At 42.0% G+C, this 17,250-nt stretch overlaps 3 protein-coding genes across 3 annotated transcripts in view; all 3 read left to right on the top strand.

The window, feature by feature from the left end:
• LOC137262284 (tetraspanin-8-like) overlaps positions 1-3,829 on the top strand; it is a 133,744-nt gene extending 129,915 nt beyond the window's left edge. Inside the window, exon 11 of the mRNA XM_067800098.1 lies at positions 3,819-3,829. The gene's annotated coding sequence lies outside the window, so the exon portion shown is untranslated. The remainder of the gene's footprint in view (positions 1-3,818) is intronic.
• The window catches only part of LOC137260722 (uncharacterized), a 31,124-nt gene extending 24,775 nt beyond the window's left edge, over positions 1-6,349 (top strand). Inside the window, exons 12-14 of the mRNA XM_067798305.1 lie at positions 230-359; positions 835-934; positions 1,178-6,349. Of these exons, the coding sequence (XP_067654406.1) occupies positions 230-359; positions 835-934; positions 1,178-4,773 (3,826 nt within the window). The 3' untranslated portion in view covers positions 4,774-6,349. The remainder of the gene's footprint in view (positions 1-229; positions 360-834; positions 935-1,177) is intronic.
• Positions 6,350-10,205: 3,856 nt separating this feature from the next.
• Positions 10,206-17,130, top strand: LOC137261594 (uncharacterized). Its single transcript, XM_067799373.1, has 3 exons — positions 10,206-10,513; positions 12,314-12,365; positions 14,098-17,130. Exons 1-3 carry the CDS (start codon positions 10,272-10,274, stop codon positions 14,485-14,487), a joined length of 684 nt encoding a protein of 227 aa, XP_067655474.1. The 5' UTR covers positions 10,206-10,271; the 3' UTR covers positions 14,488-17,130.
• The last annotated feature ends 120 nt before the right edge of the window (positions 17,131-17,250 follow it).

The following is a 17,250-nucleotide window of genomic DNA, read 5'->3' as shown; positions in this document are numbered from 1 at the left end:
TGGTGTGGCGAATAATCACCAGAGGTTGTGTTTGTTTGTCTGTTTTGGTTGTATTGACTATAAAAACACTTAATATTTACATTAATTGTCATTCCATTCCATATTTTCCGAAAAAATCTACTTTAAAAATGAGATTTCAGCTATGCGTTACTTTTTTGGGTCAGTGTAGATACAACGATTGAAATGTTCACCTGGTTATATAATTTGAATCTGATAAATTGTGTTCCAGGTTTGACGCCAGGGTGTTGGTTAGGTCCGTGGGAGCAACACGAAGGTCAACCAATGTCCGAACCCTGCTCAGAGACATGTGTCTACAGCTCTGTCATATCACTGGGGCCAACTACAAAGATGTGCCCACGGTAGGAAAATACAGTCGTTTCCACTCACACCTATAATAGTAAGGACCTACCCGTCACAACCAGACATCAGGAGTAGTTACTTTTTGTGTGTCAGTCTATATGAGATGACACTTTCTTACCAAACTACAGATTCTAGTACTTTTGGTAGGGATTCGAACCCAGACCGTAATTTCGGAGACATAGAAAACGCATAAGACATATGCTGCGGTTGCCAGGTTCCATTTGTCCCTGCAATAGCTAGCTTCAGTATGAGGTGAGATGGATTCCTTACGTCGAGATAGAAGCCACTGACAAAAACGATCAAGGTGACAGAATCAGGTTACATTCTCCCTCAATATCATACTCTAATATATATACTATTTTGTTCCAGATTATTTTACTCTGTAGCAATGCTTTTAATTCCTACTGTATGTGTTGATTTGATATTGTGTTTTGACAACCAAAGCACCACTCTGTCAACTGTATTACGTTTCAGGAGTACAAGGGTTTAGTGAACGACTTTGGTTACAAAATCAGCCAAATACCTGCAGAGAAACCTCTTGTAATCTTCCTTGATGCTGTGGACAGACTTTTAGGTAGGGCAGTTGTTGCTTCCTTACTATAAAAATATAATCCAAAGAAACAAATGGCCACATGTACTTTCCAAATTGTGTAACGAGTTAAGCTTAACATATCTGTCAATATTTAAACTATAATGCATTTAGTTCTGCTTCTTGGCTTAATACGGCTTTCCATGGTCTCAGAAGCGTTGATAAACTGTCCAAAGTCATACTACTGTGTATCGTCTTGTGTATAAAACCGTTATATATACCCTACAGATGAGCATGATGGGAGGAAGATGTCCTGGCTGCCAAAGGAGTTGCCTAGCAACGTCCATGTGATCATCTCAACTCTTCCAGATGACAAGTTTGAGTGTTTCCAGGCTCTCATGAAATCCTTGAACGGCAAGGAGGACTGTTTCCTGGAAATCGGTAACCTACCGACAGGCGATGCTATCGCCATCCTGGAATACTGGTTGAATGAAGGCAACAGGAACCTCACAGAACACCAGATGGATGTCGTTATGGATGCCTTCGAGAAAGCCCCAACTCCACTGTTTCTTAAAATGGCTTACAAGGAATCTCAGACATGGACCTCATACATGCTTTCCGAGATGGTTAAAATACCGGAAACTGTGAAGAAGATTGCTACCATCAAGTTCGGGAGACTTGAACGAGATCACGGTGAAGCTTTGGTGAAAAGGGCTCTGGGATACATCACGGCTGCTAGGAATGGAATTACCAGCAATGAGATGGAGGATGTTCTGTCTTTGGATGATGCCGTCATGGACGAGGTTTCTGGGCAGTTCAGTTTGCCAAGGAGAAGACTGCCCCCTCTAATTTGGGCGAGACTAAAGATGGACCTGTCTGAATATGTCATGGAGTGCCTTGGAGACAACATGAAAACACTATGCTGGTCTCATGCACAGTTTTGTGATGCGGCTGATGACAGGTATCTACTACAGAGGGACAAGGCGCCTTCGTACCACAAATCATTTGCTGAGTACTTCATGGGAAAATGGGTCAGTAAACCTAAACCATATTCTGGGAATGATCGAGGTGTGCTCAGATTTGTATCTGATCAGCCATTGTTTTATGAACCAGAAGAATCATTACATGATGGGTCTGATAGAGTGTACAACCTGCGGAAAATAAACGAACTTCCATTCCACCTCGTCAGATCTCAACAGATGGAATTGCTCAAAAACGAAACCCTGTGCAATTTTGAGTGGGTGTTAGCAAAACTATGTGGTACCTCTCTCCGTGCCGTGCTTGAAGAATACTCAAGGGTTTTGCTTCTGGAACCAAATGATGCTGAGCTTAAGATTCTGTCGGACACATTACACCTTTCAGGCTTTGCTCTGCAGAAAGAACCCCGTCAGCTGGCATCACAGATGATTGGACGTCTTAATGGGATCATTGCTAGAGATTTGCCAAAGACTGCAGCAGATAGAAAAAGATACCCATACCTTCACACATTTGTAGCTCAAGCTCAGTCTTCCTCTCTCCCAAGTCTCATCCCATCGGTTGACTGCTTAACAGAACCAGGAGGCATCCTTTTTGATCTTCTATCGGGACATACAGACCCTATCACAGCATTGACTTTAACCTCCGATGGTATGCGAGCCTTGACAACCTCAGAGGACTGTACCATGAAACTGTGGGACATTCGTACTGGGAAAGTTGTTAAAACATTAGAAGGAATGAGTTCAAATGTTTCAACCATTAAGACAGGAATGAACAATGCCCTTGTCATTACAACAGAAGGGACCGTAATTAAAATCTGGAGTCTTCACACTGGGGCTTGCGTTCATGTCCTGGATGAATTTATAGACCCTGCAAACATCACGGTGGCAAGTGATAGTCGTGTACTTGTTGCGCTCTTTGATGGGTCTAATATGTTCAGATCCTTTGACTTACAATCGTTTGCACAGATATGTGAGAAGAAAATCCCGGATGATGGAATTCACAAAGACCGATCTCTGGTTGTAGCTGATACATGTGCTGGAGATCAAGTGCTCCATGCGTTCAGATCGTCCAACAGAGCCACTGTACAAAATGCAAAGTCAGGCAAGATTTACCACAACTTGAAATGCTTTGAGAAATCATCTTCAGTGGTTTCGCTTGGGTTTGCCAGAGACTATTATATCCTGGCATGTAGACAACAGTACATGGAACTTCATGAGATTCATCAACTTGAGATTTTTGATTTGAAGAAAGGAAACTACTTGCGCAGTGTTCGTGGATGTGTCCATGACAACGTCAGAGATATATACATCAATATGATGGGAAGCCATGCCATTGCCATCTGCGCTTCTGAGAACAACAACATGTCTGACATTGCCCTTTGGAATCTGGAAACTGAGGACCACAAACATCTGGCACGACATGCAGGTGTGTCTACATTTGGAGCATGTCTTGATTTCAGGTTTTGTCTCACGGCAGCAAAAGGGGATAAGACACTGAGAATCTGGAACCTTACCAGCAAGATCAATCAACCTGCTCCAAAATTAAAGAAGAGTTTGGGTGTGGTAGAGATTGTTCCCATGCAAGACAATCCTCGATATGTCGTAGCTAGGACTATGAACAATGGACCTATTAGTGTTTGGAACATAGCCAAGGCAAAGTGTTTGCAAACAGCTGTTAGAATAGAGAGAGGGCTCTCAGAAACATCGGATGTTGTGATTGTAAGGAACTCTTTCTTGGTTATTCTCACAGACAGGGGATTTTCTAATGTCAGTGATGATGCTAAACCAGTGTTCCAAACAGTACTGCGGTACAATCTCAAAACAAAACGCTACGACAAGAAACTAACCGGCTGCTACATTGTCCCTGCCCCTACGCATGAATACATGCTACTGGATGAAGATCATCTTATGGGGCCTTCAGACAGCAGGACTCACTTTATGGTATGGAGTCTACAGACAGGCCATGTTGTGTACAGGATCAAAACCAACTTTAGAGAACTAGAAAGATTAAAGATGATGGATGGAATCCAGATGGTAGATGTTAAAAGAGTGAACAGGGGAACAACAGCGAAGATGAGTCCTTGGGACAGGCGTGCAGAGACCGACTCTGCAAAACAGAGACGCCATGAGGCTGAGCTGGAGGAAGAACGCCAGAGGCAAGACGATCTGAAGAAGGAGAAAGAGAACGCCATTGAACAGTTCATTGTAAGTGGAGACGAGAAGATCATTGTTGCTGCATTCTTTGCTCACCACTTGTGTGTCTTTGATATTCCGAAACAGGCCCACATACAGACTCTCGAGAATGAGAACTCAATGATGTTCCTTCATGTATCGTCCTTGACCTTTGACGGCAGCCATCTTGTCCACGCAAACTACGATGAGGAGAGCAAGATCAGTTATGTAACACTGTGGGACTGTACAAGTGGACAGGTGAAAAGGAGACTGAAACGTGAAACAAACGTGTGTGCGCTTGGTATCACAGACGATGCTGAGAGAGTGGTGATAGGCAAAGGTCCAGATGAACTCCACGTCTGGGATCCTATGAAGTCCAATTCACTACGCAAAATTAAAGGTTACTCTGGTTTGAAGTTTGGTGTTGGAAGCAAGATCTTCACCTGCGGAGATGGAAAGAGAGCTATTGTCTTTGCAGGAGACATCTCAGTGTGGGATATCGAGAAGGCTACAGTCATGGCAGTTTTCACACCGGATACCCGTATCATATGTTGCAATGTGGCTCTGGGTGGAGAGCTGATTGCCTTTGGCCTGTATGAGAAGAGTGATGTTATAATCCTGAAACTGATGTCCAGGGACCACCAACCTCAGATTGATGATGTGGAAGGAGAAGATATGTTCGGAGAGAAACCAGACTCGTCAGATGAAGACGATGAAGAGGAAAATGAAGACTGAATCGAACAATACAGTGACTTCATCCCATAACTCTTCCGTCGTTGGATGGGTGATCTTTGAACCCAGAAATGTTAGATACAATCTGTGATACAGACTATTTCAAATGTGTGTAATGTTGAGATCATAACTGGCATAATGAGTAATTATGAGCAACTTGTGTGTAAGTTCAGTTCGATCCTTCAAAGGATGCACATAGTGCTTAATGAGCATATGAAACACAAGTATTCATGACTATGGTAAATATTTCAGGATTCTCGTCCGTCCAGATGCCTAAACTTAACAGATGTGCCAAACGTGACCAGTGTATGTGTGATATTGTGCATGCAATTTAGGGTACAGAAGTAACAGACGCAGCGATACATTTACCCGAATACAATGAGCAGAAATGTATACCTGACAGAGCTGGGTGTTGGGTGTTTTCTGATGCTGGGTTTGGCAGACGTTATATGGAAATCCATAAAATAATTAACTAGCAGGTCTTCACATTGCCGACAGATCTTTGTGACTGATGATCTCACCCGGATATTTCGTTCATGTTGGGATTACCTTCTTCCGAAATTCATTTTGATGATTAACTGTAGAACCAATAATTTGTCTTATTCATCATATCACGAGCCAGTATTGAGGTCAGTGAATCAGGGAGCTTTTACCAAAGAGGTGTAGGTGGATCAACAGAGTCGTCTCAGTAGCAGAGAAACATCATGTACGTGTTCCTTCAAAGTGTTCCTCTCGGGTCGAAATGGTTGCACAATATCTCCCTTATACATATCCGCAACAATGATTGAACATGATCCAGAACAGGATGCAAATATTCGTCTGAAATAGTTTAGGGGCATAGGTTGGGCAGTTAATCTAAGGATCGACAAATGTGTTCTCCAGAGTTACGTCCCTTGTACACGTCAGTATCCTCTGATCAATGGCTGCAGTACCTCTTGGCCCATGCTTCTAGTTTGGACAGCATCATACCCATGGCTTTCACTCGTGCTGAAAATCTGAGATGAAGGAGACACAGCTGATGACAACGCCTTCATTTTTTGTAACAGGGACGTTTAGCTACAGGTCTTTATATATATGTCAAACAGCATGTACACAATTCATGGACATGAATTATTTTCAAATAGACCGAAACGTGTTTATAGTGTTTGAATTGTTACCGACAAATAAGGACTATGTGCCTCTAGGACCTGTGAAAGTAAGTGTACTTCGGGACTTTATCCCTCATCGAGCTGATCCGCTGTGATAAAAGTGGAAAAGTATTTTTATTTTGTGACCGTCAGATTTATATATGCATATCCATGAAATGAACATACAGGCTGAATGTCGACATTACAGGTCCAGATTGACCTAAATCTCTCTAATTCTATAGTTAGAAGGGAAATGGATACTTGGAAATAGTATTACGTGTGATATGAATAGCAATATTGTGTCCATGATATATGATGTCAGATCCGTCCATTGTCGTCATGTTCCTTTTCTTACAGTATTTATGATTGAAGTTATATTACATTTTGTAGAATTATTGTACAATATACGTACCTTTCATTTTACTGCCTCTATATTTGTAATAAAATTCACGTCCACTGGTGTTGTTGATGGGTGCAGAAGTTTACAGACAGAAGAAAAAGCAGGGACTGTAGACTAACGCAAAGTCTCTGAATGTTTATATTTTGATAGTAGGAAATGATTCCGTTTTAATTGAAAAGGAGATCCATCGAGACGGGAGATTCGGAACCTAAGGAAATCTAGACTTGCTCTGAATGGAGCTGTAGCACTGCAAGGAAGGATTTGCAGTAGGACAATAATGCGGTTCGGAGACTGTGAGACCGACCAAAAGGACGCGTGCCCCTCGTTATTAAAATGGTTCAGTGTCACTGAGATATAATCCTAAAACGAGTAGCACTATTTCGATTTGCGCCGCGATTCTTTGTTTCCGTGGGTTGTACGGCTCCAAGTGCTGTCGTCGAAGCCTTATGGAGAACAAACGATGCACCTGGTTTGAAATATAAATATGCATTGTCATAAACCGTATTGAATACGGCTGTAGAAGACGATTTACGTAACAATGTAAAACAATATGAAAATCTCGCCGAATCGCTTGTGTTATGCCAGTCTCAGCTTATTTACGAACAGGCGCGTTTGTGTCAGGCATGTGTCAGGTGACAACTGGATGGATCCGAGCCTACCTTGGATAGAAAACAGCACTACATACTTTGAAAACACGTCATAATACTCTTTTACGTAATTGTAGGTGATTAGGGTTAGGTTAGGCTAGGTTAGGCGAACATAACCCTAACGTCCTCACGCGCAGTTGTAGAGCTGTATTCTAAAGGTGCTCCTGGATCCCGTTGATAGCACCTGATACAATGAAAGCAACCAGTCACCTTCATTTTCGTGATCTTTTTGATAACGTCTACTCTCTGACCAAGACCTGCCTGTCAGGAATCCTGTAGAACATATCTCTCTACAGTGTTTTACATTCTCACATATGAACTGGTCCTAAGTCCCTAGTCCTAAAGAAAACGTGTATATCAAAGATAAGTATGTTCACTCAATGTTAATAGTGAATGCTCATACTTGCTGCATACTACACACAAATCCATCTTCACTCCAATTTCTAAAATGAAAAATCATCACTCTAAACACGTGACAGTCAAATGACATGAAATTGTTTACAGGTAACCATTAATTACAGGTGACATTATGATATTATACATTTATTATAACATAACATCATCCTTAAACGGTTAAGGCAACGTAACTATGCAAAGGCCTGACTTGATAACAAAGACAGCGCTTAGTAGGGGAGACAATCGACATTTAAATCTGGAATCTCACATTGACTGGAAGTATATCATTGTTGAGCATATTTTAAGGCGATTTTTCCATACTGTATTAGCTGTGAAAGAAGTCAACATAAATATTGTCTCAGTCCATGGCAAACAAGCATACGTCAAACGAAACAAAATTTCAGGTGATATATTATGGTTTTATGAGGGCTTCCTTCTCTTTGTGCTTCAATGCGACTGTGAACAGGATGATTGGTTCCAGGACCGAGGTCCACGTGCATGACGGTACACCGCCTGGTTGCCTGGGTCTGTTGCGCGTGCGCTACGCTCCGACACAGTGTCGTAGCGCACGCTCAACAGACCCAGGGAAACAGGCTGGACTGTACACCGTAACGAAACGGCTACTGCTGACAGTTCCCACTCTGTGGTAACCCCATACCTGGGTACTTCTTCATAGTCTTAACGCGAAGAAACACCACGCTGTCTTTACCTTTTTAAGAGATCCGTGACATCGAACGTTCAGGGTTACCTTAGACAAAGGCTCACCCGAAGGTTACACACTAACATAGGGTTATCCACTGACTCACTCCAGGGTAACCTCAGATACGAGGGTGTTTGGCAGGTTGTTATTTAACGCAGCACCTATTAGTAATCCAGCTGTATGGCCGCCCTTTGCAAAGACATCCGTATACCATATATATTTCACACATAAGCTTTGAACACGTCTTGGCTATATACACGAGTCAGCAGTAGGCCTGTAGAAAGCTTTCATAAAATCTAAGATCGACTTTTCTGCCAATACCTAAATGTTTACATTCCTAAATATAAGAGCATAAAACTAAACAAATACATGTAAAAGATTTTAAAATATTTTATGTAATATTTTGTGTCAAGATCTCTTTGACGTTTATATATACATCGTTCGACATAACTGCTAATGGAGGGTAAGATGTTGGAGGTTGGTTGATGTTGTTCTAAAATCGTCACACCTCAGCCTGTTACACACACGAACCAAATTCTTTGAAGCGTTCATACAATCCTCAAGGCGTTTGAAATGCTACCATAATCGTGAAAGGTGATAGAGTTTAGTTTTACGCCGCTTTAGCACTGTCCCAGATACATCACGGCGGCGAACACTGGCAATCTGCTTCACACATTGTAACCATGTCTGGAATCAAGTCCGAGTCTTCTGGTCATCACCTACAGTGTATGTCTTTAACGAACATGTGGATAACTCTAGTTGTCTGTCTTAATACAAGGACTTATTTAGTCAGTAAAAGTTTTGATCACCGGACTTGGGATGAGTATTGCATGATTACCAAGTTGCCATACATCATGTGGTATAGTTTCTCAAAGGGATACACCCGCGAAGGTCCTTGGTGAAACAGACACTTCAGCAACTCATGCTTGCCATAAAGGCGACTATGCTTGTCGTAAGAGGCGTCAAACGGGATCGGGTGGTCAGGCTTGCTGACTTGGTTGACACATGTCATCGGTTCCCAGTTGCGCAGATCGATGACCATTGTGTTGATTACTGGGGTTGTCTGGTCCAGGCTCGATTATATACGGACCTCCGCCATAGAGATGGAATAAACTCCTGAGTGCGGCGTAAAACTTGACTCACTCACTCACTTCAAAGGAATATTACGTGATATCTATCTTTATAATTAATAATGAAGAATATATTCAAACACGTGTAAACATGTTAATTCTTGAAGGTATGTACATACGTGAATGGACAAATACTTTCCATCTGACATTAGATGTGATTGTGAAACGTTAAGATGAGTCTTAAGATAGGGAACTATTTCATAGATTCGACCTTGTGTACATTGGCTGCCGACTTTGTTCGTGTTCCAGTTGGATATACAAGCCTAACAGGAAACATACTAAAGTGGAATCTGGAAGACTATGTCCGTGTTGCAAGATAAACAGTATCGAAGATTTGTACCATTTCGACCTTATATGTCCATACGAAAGCAAACCATCCAGAAAAAAACAAAATATATTTCAACCGTCAATTAAAAAATGTATTTGCCATTTGCACATGTGTTGTGTTATACTATTAGTATGCCTTCACGAGCAGAACTGTATCGAAATGATATGTGAATCTGTTATTAAAATATTCTTGTATTGCGTATGAGCTTCATGTGTATGGGCCGTCGTGAAAAAAATGTGTTTGGTTTGAAAAAATGAAAACTGTCCTTGTTATATCCAATCATAAATGTACGTGCATGATTTGATTGTGAACCTGAAAGAATTTATCTAAATATAGCGTGTTTTAACCATCGTCACACAATACTCCGATATAATATCGTGTGCTGTGCTCTAGTAGCAAAAGGAATTCATACGGTCTGCAGTACGAGTTCGAGACAACCTGGAATTCGGAACAACCACGTTCGACATAACGAATTTCGACCTTAGATAAACATAAGCAGCGAAGCGAAGATTCAAAGCATATAGCAACTACATAATGAAACTTGTGTGCTACGTCTTTCAGTTAACTCCCGTCACACAATAAATACTCTGATACAATATCGCGTGTTGTACTCTAGTCGCTTTTATCAAAGGCAATCCAATTAAAAACGTATCTATTGATTGTAACGAACCAAGCGGCCTGTAGTTAAGCACATGTTTAATATTTCATGCCATGCGGTCGACTTTATCAGCTCACCGTAAACTGATAATCCTTCTCAGAGATTAACCGGGGCAATGTCACGTGACGAGTATACCTCCCTGTCGATTAGAACAAGGGGTTACTGCAATAGTCATAACCTTCGCGAGGGCCACAAAGCGGATTTAAACCCACCCTTGGATACAGGCAGAGGCAGGAGCGTCAGACATACAGACATACAGGCAGACACCAGAGCTACAGTGGACGGACTGAGGCGGTTGTCGAAGATGGAGACGATAGTGCAGAACGCAGACCCCACACAGAAAGAGAAGATTGTCGAGTAAGTCTATGGTCGTATCTCATAACGCACTGCTGGCGAGTTTTGTTGCCTCGCTGATCGGCTGTGCACAAGTGTCGAGTCAGCAGTGAGGAGTTTTTAAATGACTCATATATGGATAGGACTAATCGCTGTTTTGTTGAAGGGTGAATGTAATCAGCCACCTTCCTGTGTTGTCATAGCGTTCGGTATGGGGATGCTGGTATCTATCTGAGCTTCGGGATTAACCAAGTGGAATATCACATTATATTGCACTGTTGGAAATACACTGTTGGTGGGTGTAGACACAGCTGATGTAGTGTTGGTGAGATGGTGGGTGTAGACACAGCTGATGTAGTGTTGGTGAGATGGTGGGGTGTTGGTACAGCTGATGTAGTGTTGGTGAGACGGTGGGGTGTAGATACAGCTGATGTAGTGTTGGTGAGATGATGGGGTGTACATACAGCTGATGTAGTGTTGGTGAGATGGTGGTGTGTAAGTATAGCTGGGCGTCAGGGTTATATTCTGAGGGTAAAGCGGCCTGGTGACAAGCTGGGGTTGGACGTTGGATGGTGGACGTTTAAGAATTTAGACGCTTTAGAATACGGGCATATATGTAAAGGTAATAGCAGGAACAATGGATTATTCACAGGACATTTTGAATCATGCTTGCAGTCTATATATCGATCAGGCTGTCTCATTTGCGTGAGCCTTGTTTCCTTCACAGTCAAGGCAGGCATGGAGTAGCAGGAAACGCTGCACTTAGAGCGTGTACTTTCTCGTGTGTACGTTCACCAGCCTAAGAAGTCTAAATAGTGTTACATGAAACATCGCCACCTTGACATGGTATTTCCTAGATTCGCATTTAATGAAAGTGAACATAACATACTACAGTCACCTACGTTTGTAAGGAAGTAACGGATAAAACGAATTGCTATTTTTACACATACTGTTGCACATTTAGTCGAACTCCGGTTACAATACATACTACAAATTCGACCCTATTTGGACATTTGTCCCTACAGTTTATGTCCCGGTTAGTGAGTGGGTGCCTTTAGCGTTAGTCCTAAAATAAATTTCATGGGTGGGGTGGGGTGACACCTTCACACATAGTACTCATGTAAGGTATCGAACTCGGGCCTTCGGCGTGACGAGAGAACGCTGCAACCTATGGGCCAATGCACTTTGTCCATGTTCATGATACCACATGTCAATGTAGCTCTGTAGACGTACCCGACTGTCTTCTCGATGATACGGTAGTCGTGTCGAGACCCAGTCGTTAGTATCATATATAACTGTAACTTTAGAAATATTAAATGAAAACCACTCACGCGCACACACTAACGCCCTTTCATCCAGGAAGGGTAAGGGTGGGGAGCCTAGAGGTTAAAGCGTTCGTCACTCCGAAAACACGGGTTCGATTCTCCACTTGGGTACAATGTGTGAAGCCGGTTTTAGTGTCCTTTGCTGCGATATTGATGGAATATTGCTGAAGCAGCAGAAATATAAGCTCATCCACACTCCAAGACACGTGTGGTTTACATTCAGATGCCTCATGATATACACCATCTGGACTGACAGATTGCATCCATAACGGGAATCAAACCCAAAGCTTCATCGTGGCGAGCTGACGCTGAAACCGCTTGGCTACCTCATCCTGAGCCCATCACACTTCATGTCATTTTATGTGTCTTGGGTGTTGCATGAAAGAAACATGTTGTCTGGTTGGATGCGAAACAATGCAGGGCAATACAGACTGATCCATTGATTATTCATGCTCTGGAGAACTTGTAAAATGATGTCTTGTTTGTTTCTCTGTTGCAGGTCGGTTCGACCTGTTATACATGACTTCAATCACCAAGACAGTCTATTTGCTGTGAGTACATTTTAATAATTTCACAACTGGATTAAATTGTAAAGGGAGAAACTATCGTCATGCTGTGTGCACTTTAACGTGTTTTCAAAACAGGTTACATGAGGCGCCAATATGGTCACATGCAAAATGTCTCGTTGTTGCACTGTCACGGTTGAGATGGTAAACAGCAAACTAGTTTTCATAAGGCGACTGTGAAGCAACTCTAGTATAGTCAAGAGAATGTGTTGTTTGCTTTGTCTGTTCTTTAACCCCTTTAACGTTAGATCATTTCGATCTTTAAATCATCTAGCCAGGCAATCCAGTGACTGACATCATGAGCACCGACCTACACAAGTGGGTTATGATGATAAACATGGTAGCGACTCCGACCTATCCATGCCATTACCTGCCTCACGGCAAACAGGTCCTTGAACAGTTAGAATCTGGATTTTCACAGGTTCAAAAGTTCCTTTTCTGTTCTTCAGTTTTTCATCAGGCATGGCAGTCTCACACTAAGCATTTTAAGGTTTTGAGAAATATGATTAAGACTTGTGATACAGTGGGAGTAGGAACCTTCATAGAGTGGGTTTGGTTTTATGACGCTTCTAGCAAAATCAGGACGAGGGACATCAGAAATGGGCCTCACAAAATGTACCACGTGGGCAATCGAAACCAGGTATTCGACGTGGCGAGCTAAAGCTTTAACCACTAGGCTACCCAACAGCCCTGAATCTTCAGAGAAAGAGGGCCAAACAATAGGTCTCAAAGGTCCAGCATTGTAACCTAGGCAACATCATTGCTATGATTATAATTACAGTTATTAATATTTTGATAAAACAACCAAAAGGCGACTATGCTTGTCGTAAGAGGCGACTAACGGGATCGGGTGGTCAGGCTCGCTGACTTGTTGACACATGTCATCGGTTCCCAATTGCACAGATCAATGCTCATTTTGTTGATCACTGGATTGTCTGGTCCAGGCTCGATTATTTACAGACTGTCGCCATATGGCTGGAATATTGCTGAGTGTGGCGTAAAACTAAACTCACTCACTCACTCACTGATAAAACAACGGCATTACATTTTATTTATTGTACAAACATATTGTTCGCAATACAGATCTGTAACTCTAAGACAAATGATCAAGTTTCATGATCAATTTAACTGGACCATTATGCCTCAGCGACCATGTCTTTCAACACAATGAAAACTAATGGAGTCATTTATTGCCCGTCACACTCCACATCGATCGATATATATTGTCAATATGATACGAGTTGTATTGATACACTTGACCTACTGTCAGTCTTAGTGACTTTGCGACTGATTAAACATTACTTTTTGCGCCTGAGTATATATAGCGTTCTTTATGTACCAACTGTTAAAGTTCCTCCGTGCAACCTTCATCTCACAGTGGAGATCATGAGTCTGTGTCACCGCTTTCGTTGCAAATGTTGAAGTTGGTGTCGGATTGTTGCTGAAGATCCGACTAGAAGTCCAGGTTCGAAGCCCCACATGGGTACAATGAGTGATTTCTGGTGTTGCCTTATACATGGTTGATATACTGAGGGAAAGAAATAACGGTTCACATGAAAGCACAAGTGTTTGACGAAGACATCTGGAAAAAAGGAACACTTGTGCTTTCATGTGATCCCCTCTTTCTTTCCCTCAGTATATATCACTAACAGCTGCGTAAAGAACCCTCTTCATTGTCTGTATACAGTACTCGTAGGTTCATAATTTATTATTTCAGAACTCCTTTCCGGCGAAATCCCACTTCATTGTACACCCGGAATGGAACTCGGAGGGTGTGAATCCTCCAACCTCCAAGCCTCTGGATCGATCACCGTGGTCATGGGAACAGCCTCGTTACAGACAGAACGTACAGTACCCCACGACGTATGAAATTCCTGTCTATAACGAGGGGTGTAACGCTCAGAACCACCCCGAAGTCACTGACGGCTATGGGGTGGGGTTCATGAGTGTGGAGGCGCTACCGTCATATCCTCAGCTGACAGAACTGGAAAACGTCAAGCCTGAGTGTTTCAGAACAAGCGGGGAAGAGACGAGCACCTTGCCACCGTACCAACATCAGACCACGATGGAGGAGAGGGAGCGGTTGCAATGGCATCTGCATTACTGAGACGAAATTACACCTAGATTACTGTGGCATCTGCATTCCTGAGACAAAATTACTTCCGGGTGACAGTGATATCTGCATTATTGAAACACATTACTCCTATATTTCTGTGGCATCTGCATTCGCGAGACATAATTACTTCTGGGTTACTATGCCACATGCATTACTGAGACAAAATTACTTCCGGGTTACAGTGATATCTGCATTATTGAAACACATTACTCCTAGATTTCTGTGGCATCTGCATTCGCGAGACAGAATTACTTCTGGGTTACTATGCCACATGCATTACTGAGACAAAATTACTTTTAGATTAGTGTGGCATCAGAGTTACGGAGTCTATTGAACCACTACTAATTCCTTCGACAGTTTGTTAGAATAATCTGTGACTGGAAACGTTTATGCAGAAATACATTAGTTCATGGAAGGGTGGGGCTGGAAGTCATTTTCAGAAACTGCATGGGTGTCTTAATATAAACAAAGGTACTTCTGTCATGTGGATCTAACTCAAGACCTTTCGCTCTTCCGACAAACCTTTTGGCCTCTGGAGGCAGCACCACACCCATGTTTTCTAAATTCCTTCGCTTTAAGGGACATATATAGTACCGTGCGGATTTACGAACTCTCTTCGTGAGATCTACTTGTAGGCGTATCGACTTATGAACCAGTGAAGTCGAATGCTCTATTGCTCTCATGCGATCTCCACATCATTATTTATTACCTTGCAGTATTGGATATATATTATTTAATAAATACTCTCAACTGTTTCCACTTTGTTTTTGCTTTGTCGAGTGTCATCCTGTCCACAGTGACCGCGGGCCATCTGTGACCCTTCTCACATTACCATTGTAGAATACCAGCTGATAAGTCTTTGCAATACCTCGTTGTCAGTGATCTCGGGTTAAGGTGAACTGGAAAATACATGATTAAGTTTATTATTTTTCTTTTTTTTTTTCTGTGTGTAAACAACGAAGGGATGTGTGAATGAGTGAAAAGGGGAGTTTGAAAGTGAGTATGGTTTTACGCCGCTTTTAGCAATATTCCAGCAATACCATGGCGGGGCACACCAGAAATGGGCTTCACACATTGTACTCATGTGGGGTATCGAACCAAGGTCTTCGGCATAAGTGAGTGAGTGAATCTGTGTTCGAATAAGGGAGTCTGTGAGTGAAAAATGGAGCCAGTGTATTAACATGAGTCTGTTTCTGAGAAATAGTTCCGCCCGTACCGGCTTCTTTCTACAGGCTCAAGGGGATCCTTCCCCACTGACATTGAATGTATGTTTTGAGTGAGGTATGCATGTTAGTTTGTAATTTGGGTTTTTGATGGGGGTGGGGGTACGGACGGAACTACACCATTAAAAAAGTTTGTATGTAAATACTGGAGCACAGGCAAAATAAGGGAAGGAGCATGCATACATGTGCGAAATAGTGAGAATATGGACCTGTAGACCGATGTGTAAATAATAGAATCAGTATCAGTCTACTGAACTGGGATACAATGTAGTGTCAACCAAGTCGGAAAGCCTGGCCACCCCATTAGTTGCCTCTTTTATGACAAGCACAGTGTTCGCGAATAGCGTCTGACCCTCTGACAAATCTGGCAGATTCACCAGTGGTCAGATAGAAATCACCAACCCGCCAGTCCCAGTCTGACTGAATATTTTACAATGCCTTTGTGTGAAGTTGTTATTTGCGGCATGTGACACTTGTTTGCTGTTTATAAATCTTATGTTTGATATCATATAATGTTAATAATTTGAATGTCAGTTACAAGAAATGTTAAATCTGACATATTTGTTCAACTTTATTCTATGAGTAATGTGAATTTTCAGTGGGTCAGACAGAAATCTGAAACTTACAGGACCCAATGTCCTGTTACTTTGAAACACCTTTGTGAACTCTGCAAGCAGGGGTTGTTGAAGACTAATCATAACAAATACTGTAAGACAGGACTAGAAGGGTTGGGTGGTCAGACTCAGCTGATTTCACTGACACGTCCTGTCCTACTTGCATAAGTGGTAATATGGATGTCTATGTTGCATCTATCATGTGCATTAGGGAGTCTGCAGATAACAGATTTATTACTATGTTTTCAAGATCAAATAGGTGAGTTTGTGAGTGTATTGAGTGTACTGAGCAATATTCCAGCAATAACATGGACACCAGAAATGGGTTTCACACATTATACCCATGTGGGGAATCGGACCCAGGTCTTCGGCATGATGAACAAAAGCTTTGTCCACTAGGTTACCCAAATGCTCCTAAGAGATCAAATGTTCTATGTGTTGTGACTGTAACAACACCATAGCTGCTTGTGTACAATCTTCATCTTAATATATCCACTGAACACTTCTTAAATGACTCAGGTGATGATGGTAGCTCAGCAGTTGTAAAGTTTGTTCATCAAGATCTGGGTTTTATTCTCTACACTGGCACAATGTGGGAATGACACTTCTGATTTGAGCTGCAATAACGTCACTGGAATATAGCTAATTGCAGCATATAACCATATTGACCCAATCTTGCATTATTGAGTTTGGTCAAACAAAAATTAAGACAAAAAGCCAATTTATTTACATGTATTGTTGTGCTTGCTATTGGTCATTTTATAAGCTTTATAACATTAAATGTTTATTATTTGTTTAATTCAGAGTCGTGTCTTTTTTGTAATGGTAAAGGGAAGAAACTCTTGCTGAGACATGGGATTTTATTCAGTAGTCCGGATGATTCGCATTCCGGACGAATTTGCTGAAAAACACAACCG

The sequence above is a fragment of the Haliotis asinina genome, chromosome 14 (genome assembly GCF_037392515.1).
Source record: "Haliotis asinina isolate JCU_RB_2024 chromosome 14, JCU_Hal_asi_v2, whole genome shotgun sequence".
Taxonomy (NCBI): domain Eukaryota; kingdom Metazoa; phylum Mollusca; class Gastropoda; order Lepetellida; family Haliotidae; genus Haliotis; species Haliotis asinina.
This window is presented reverse-complemented; position numbering and strand designations above follow the sequence as displayed.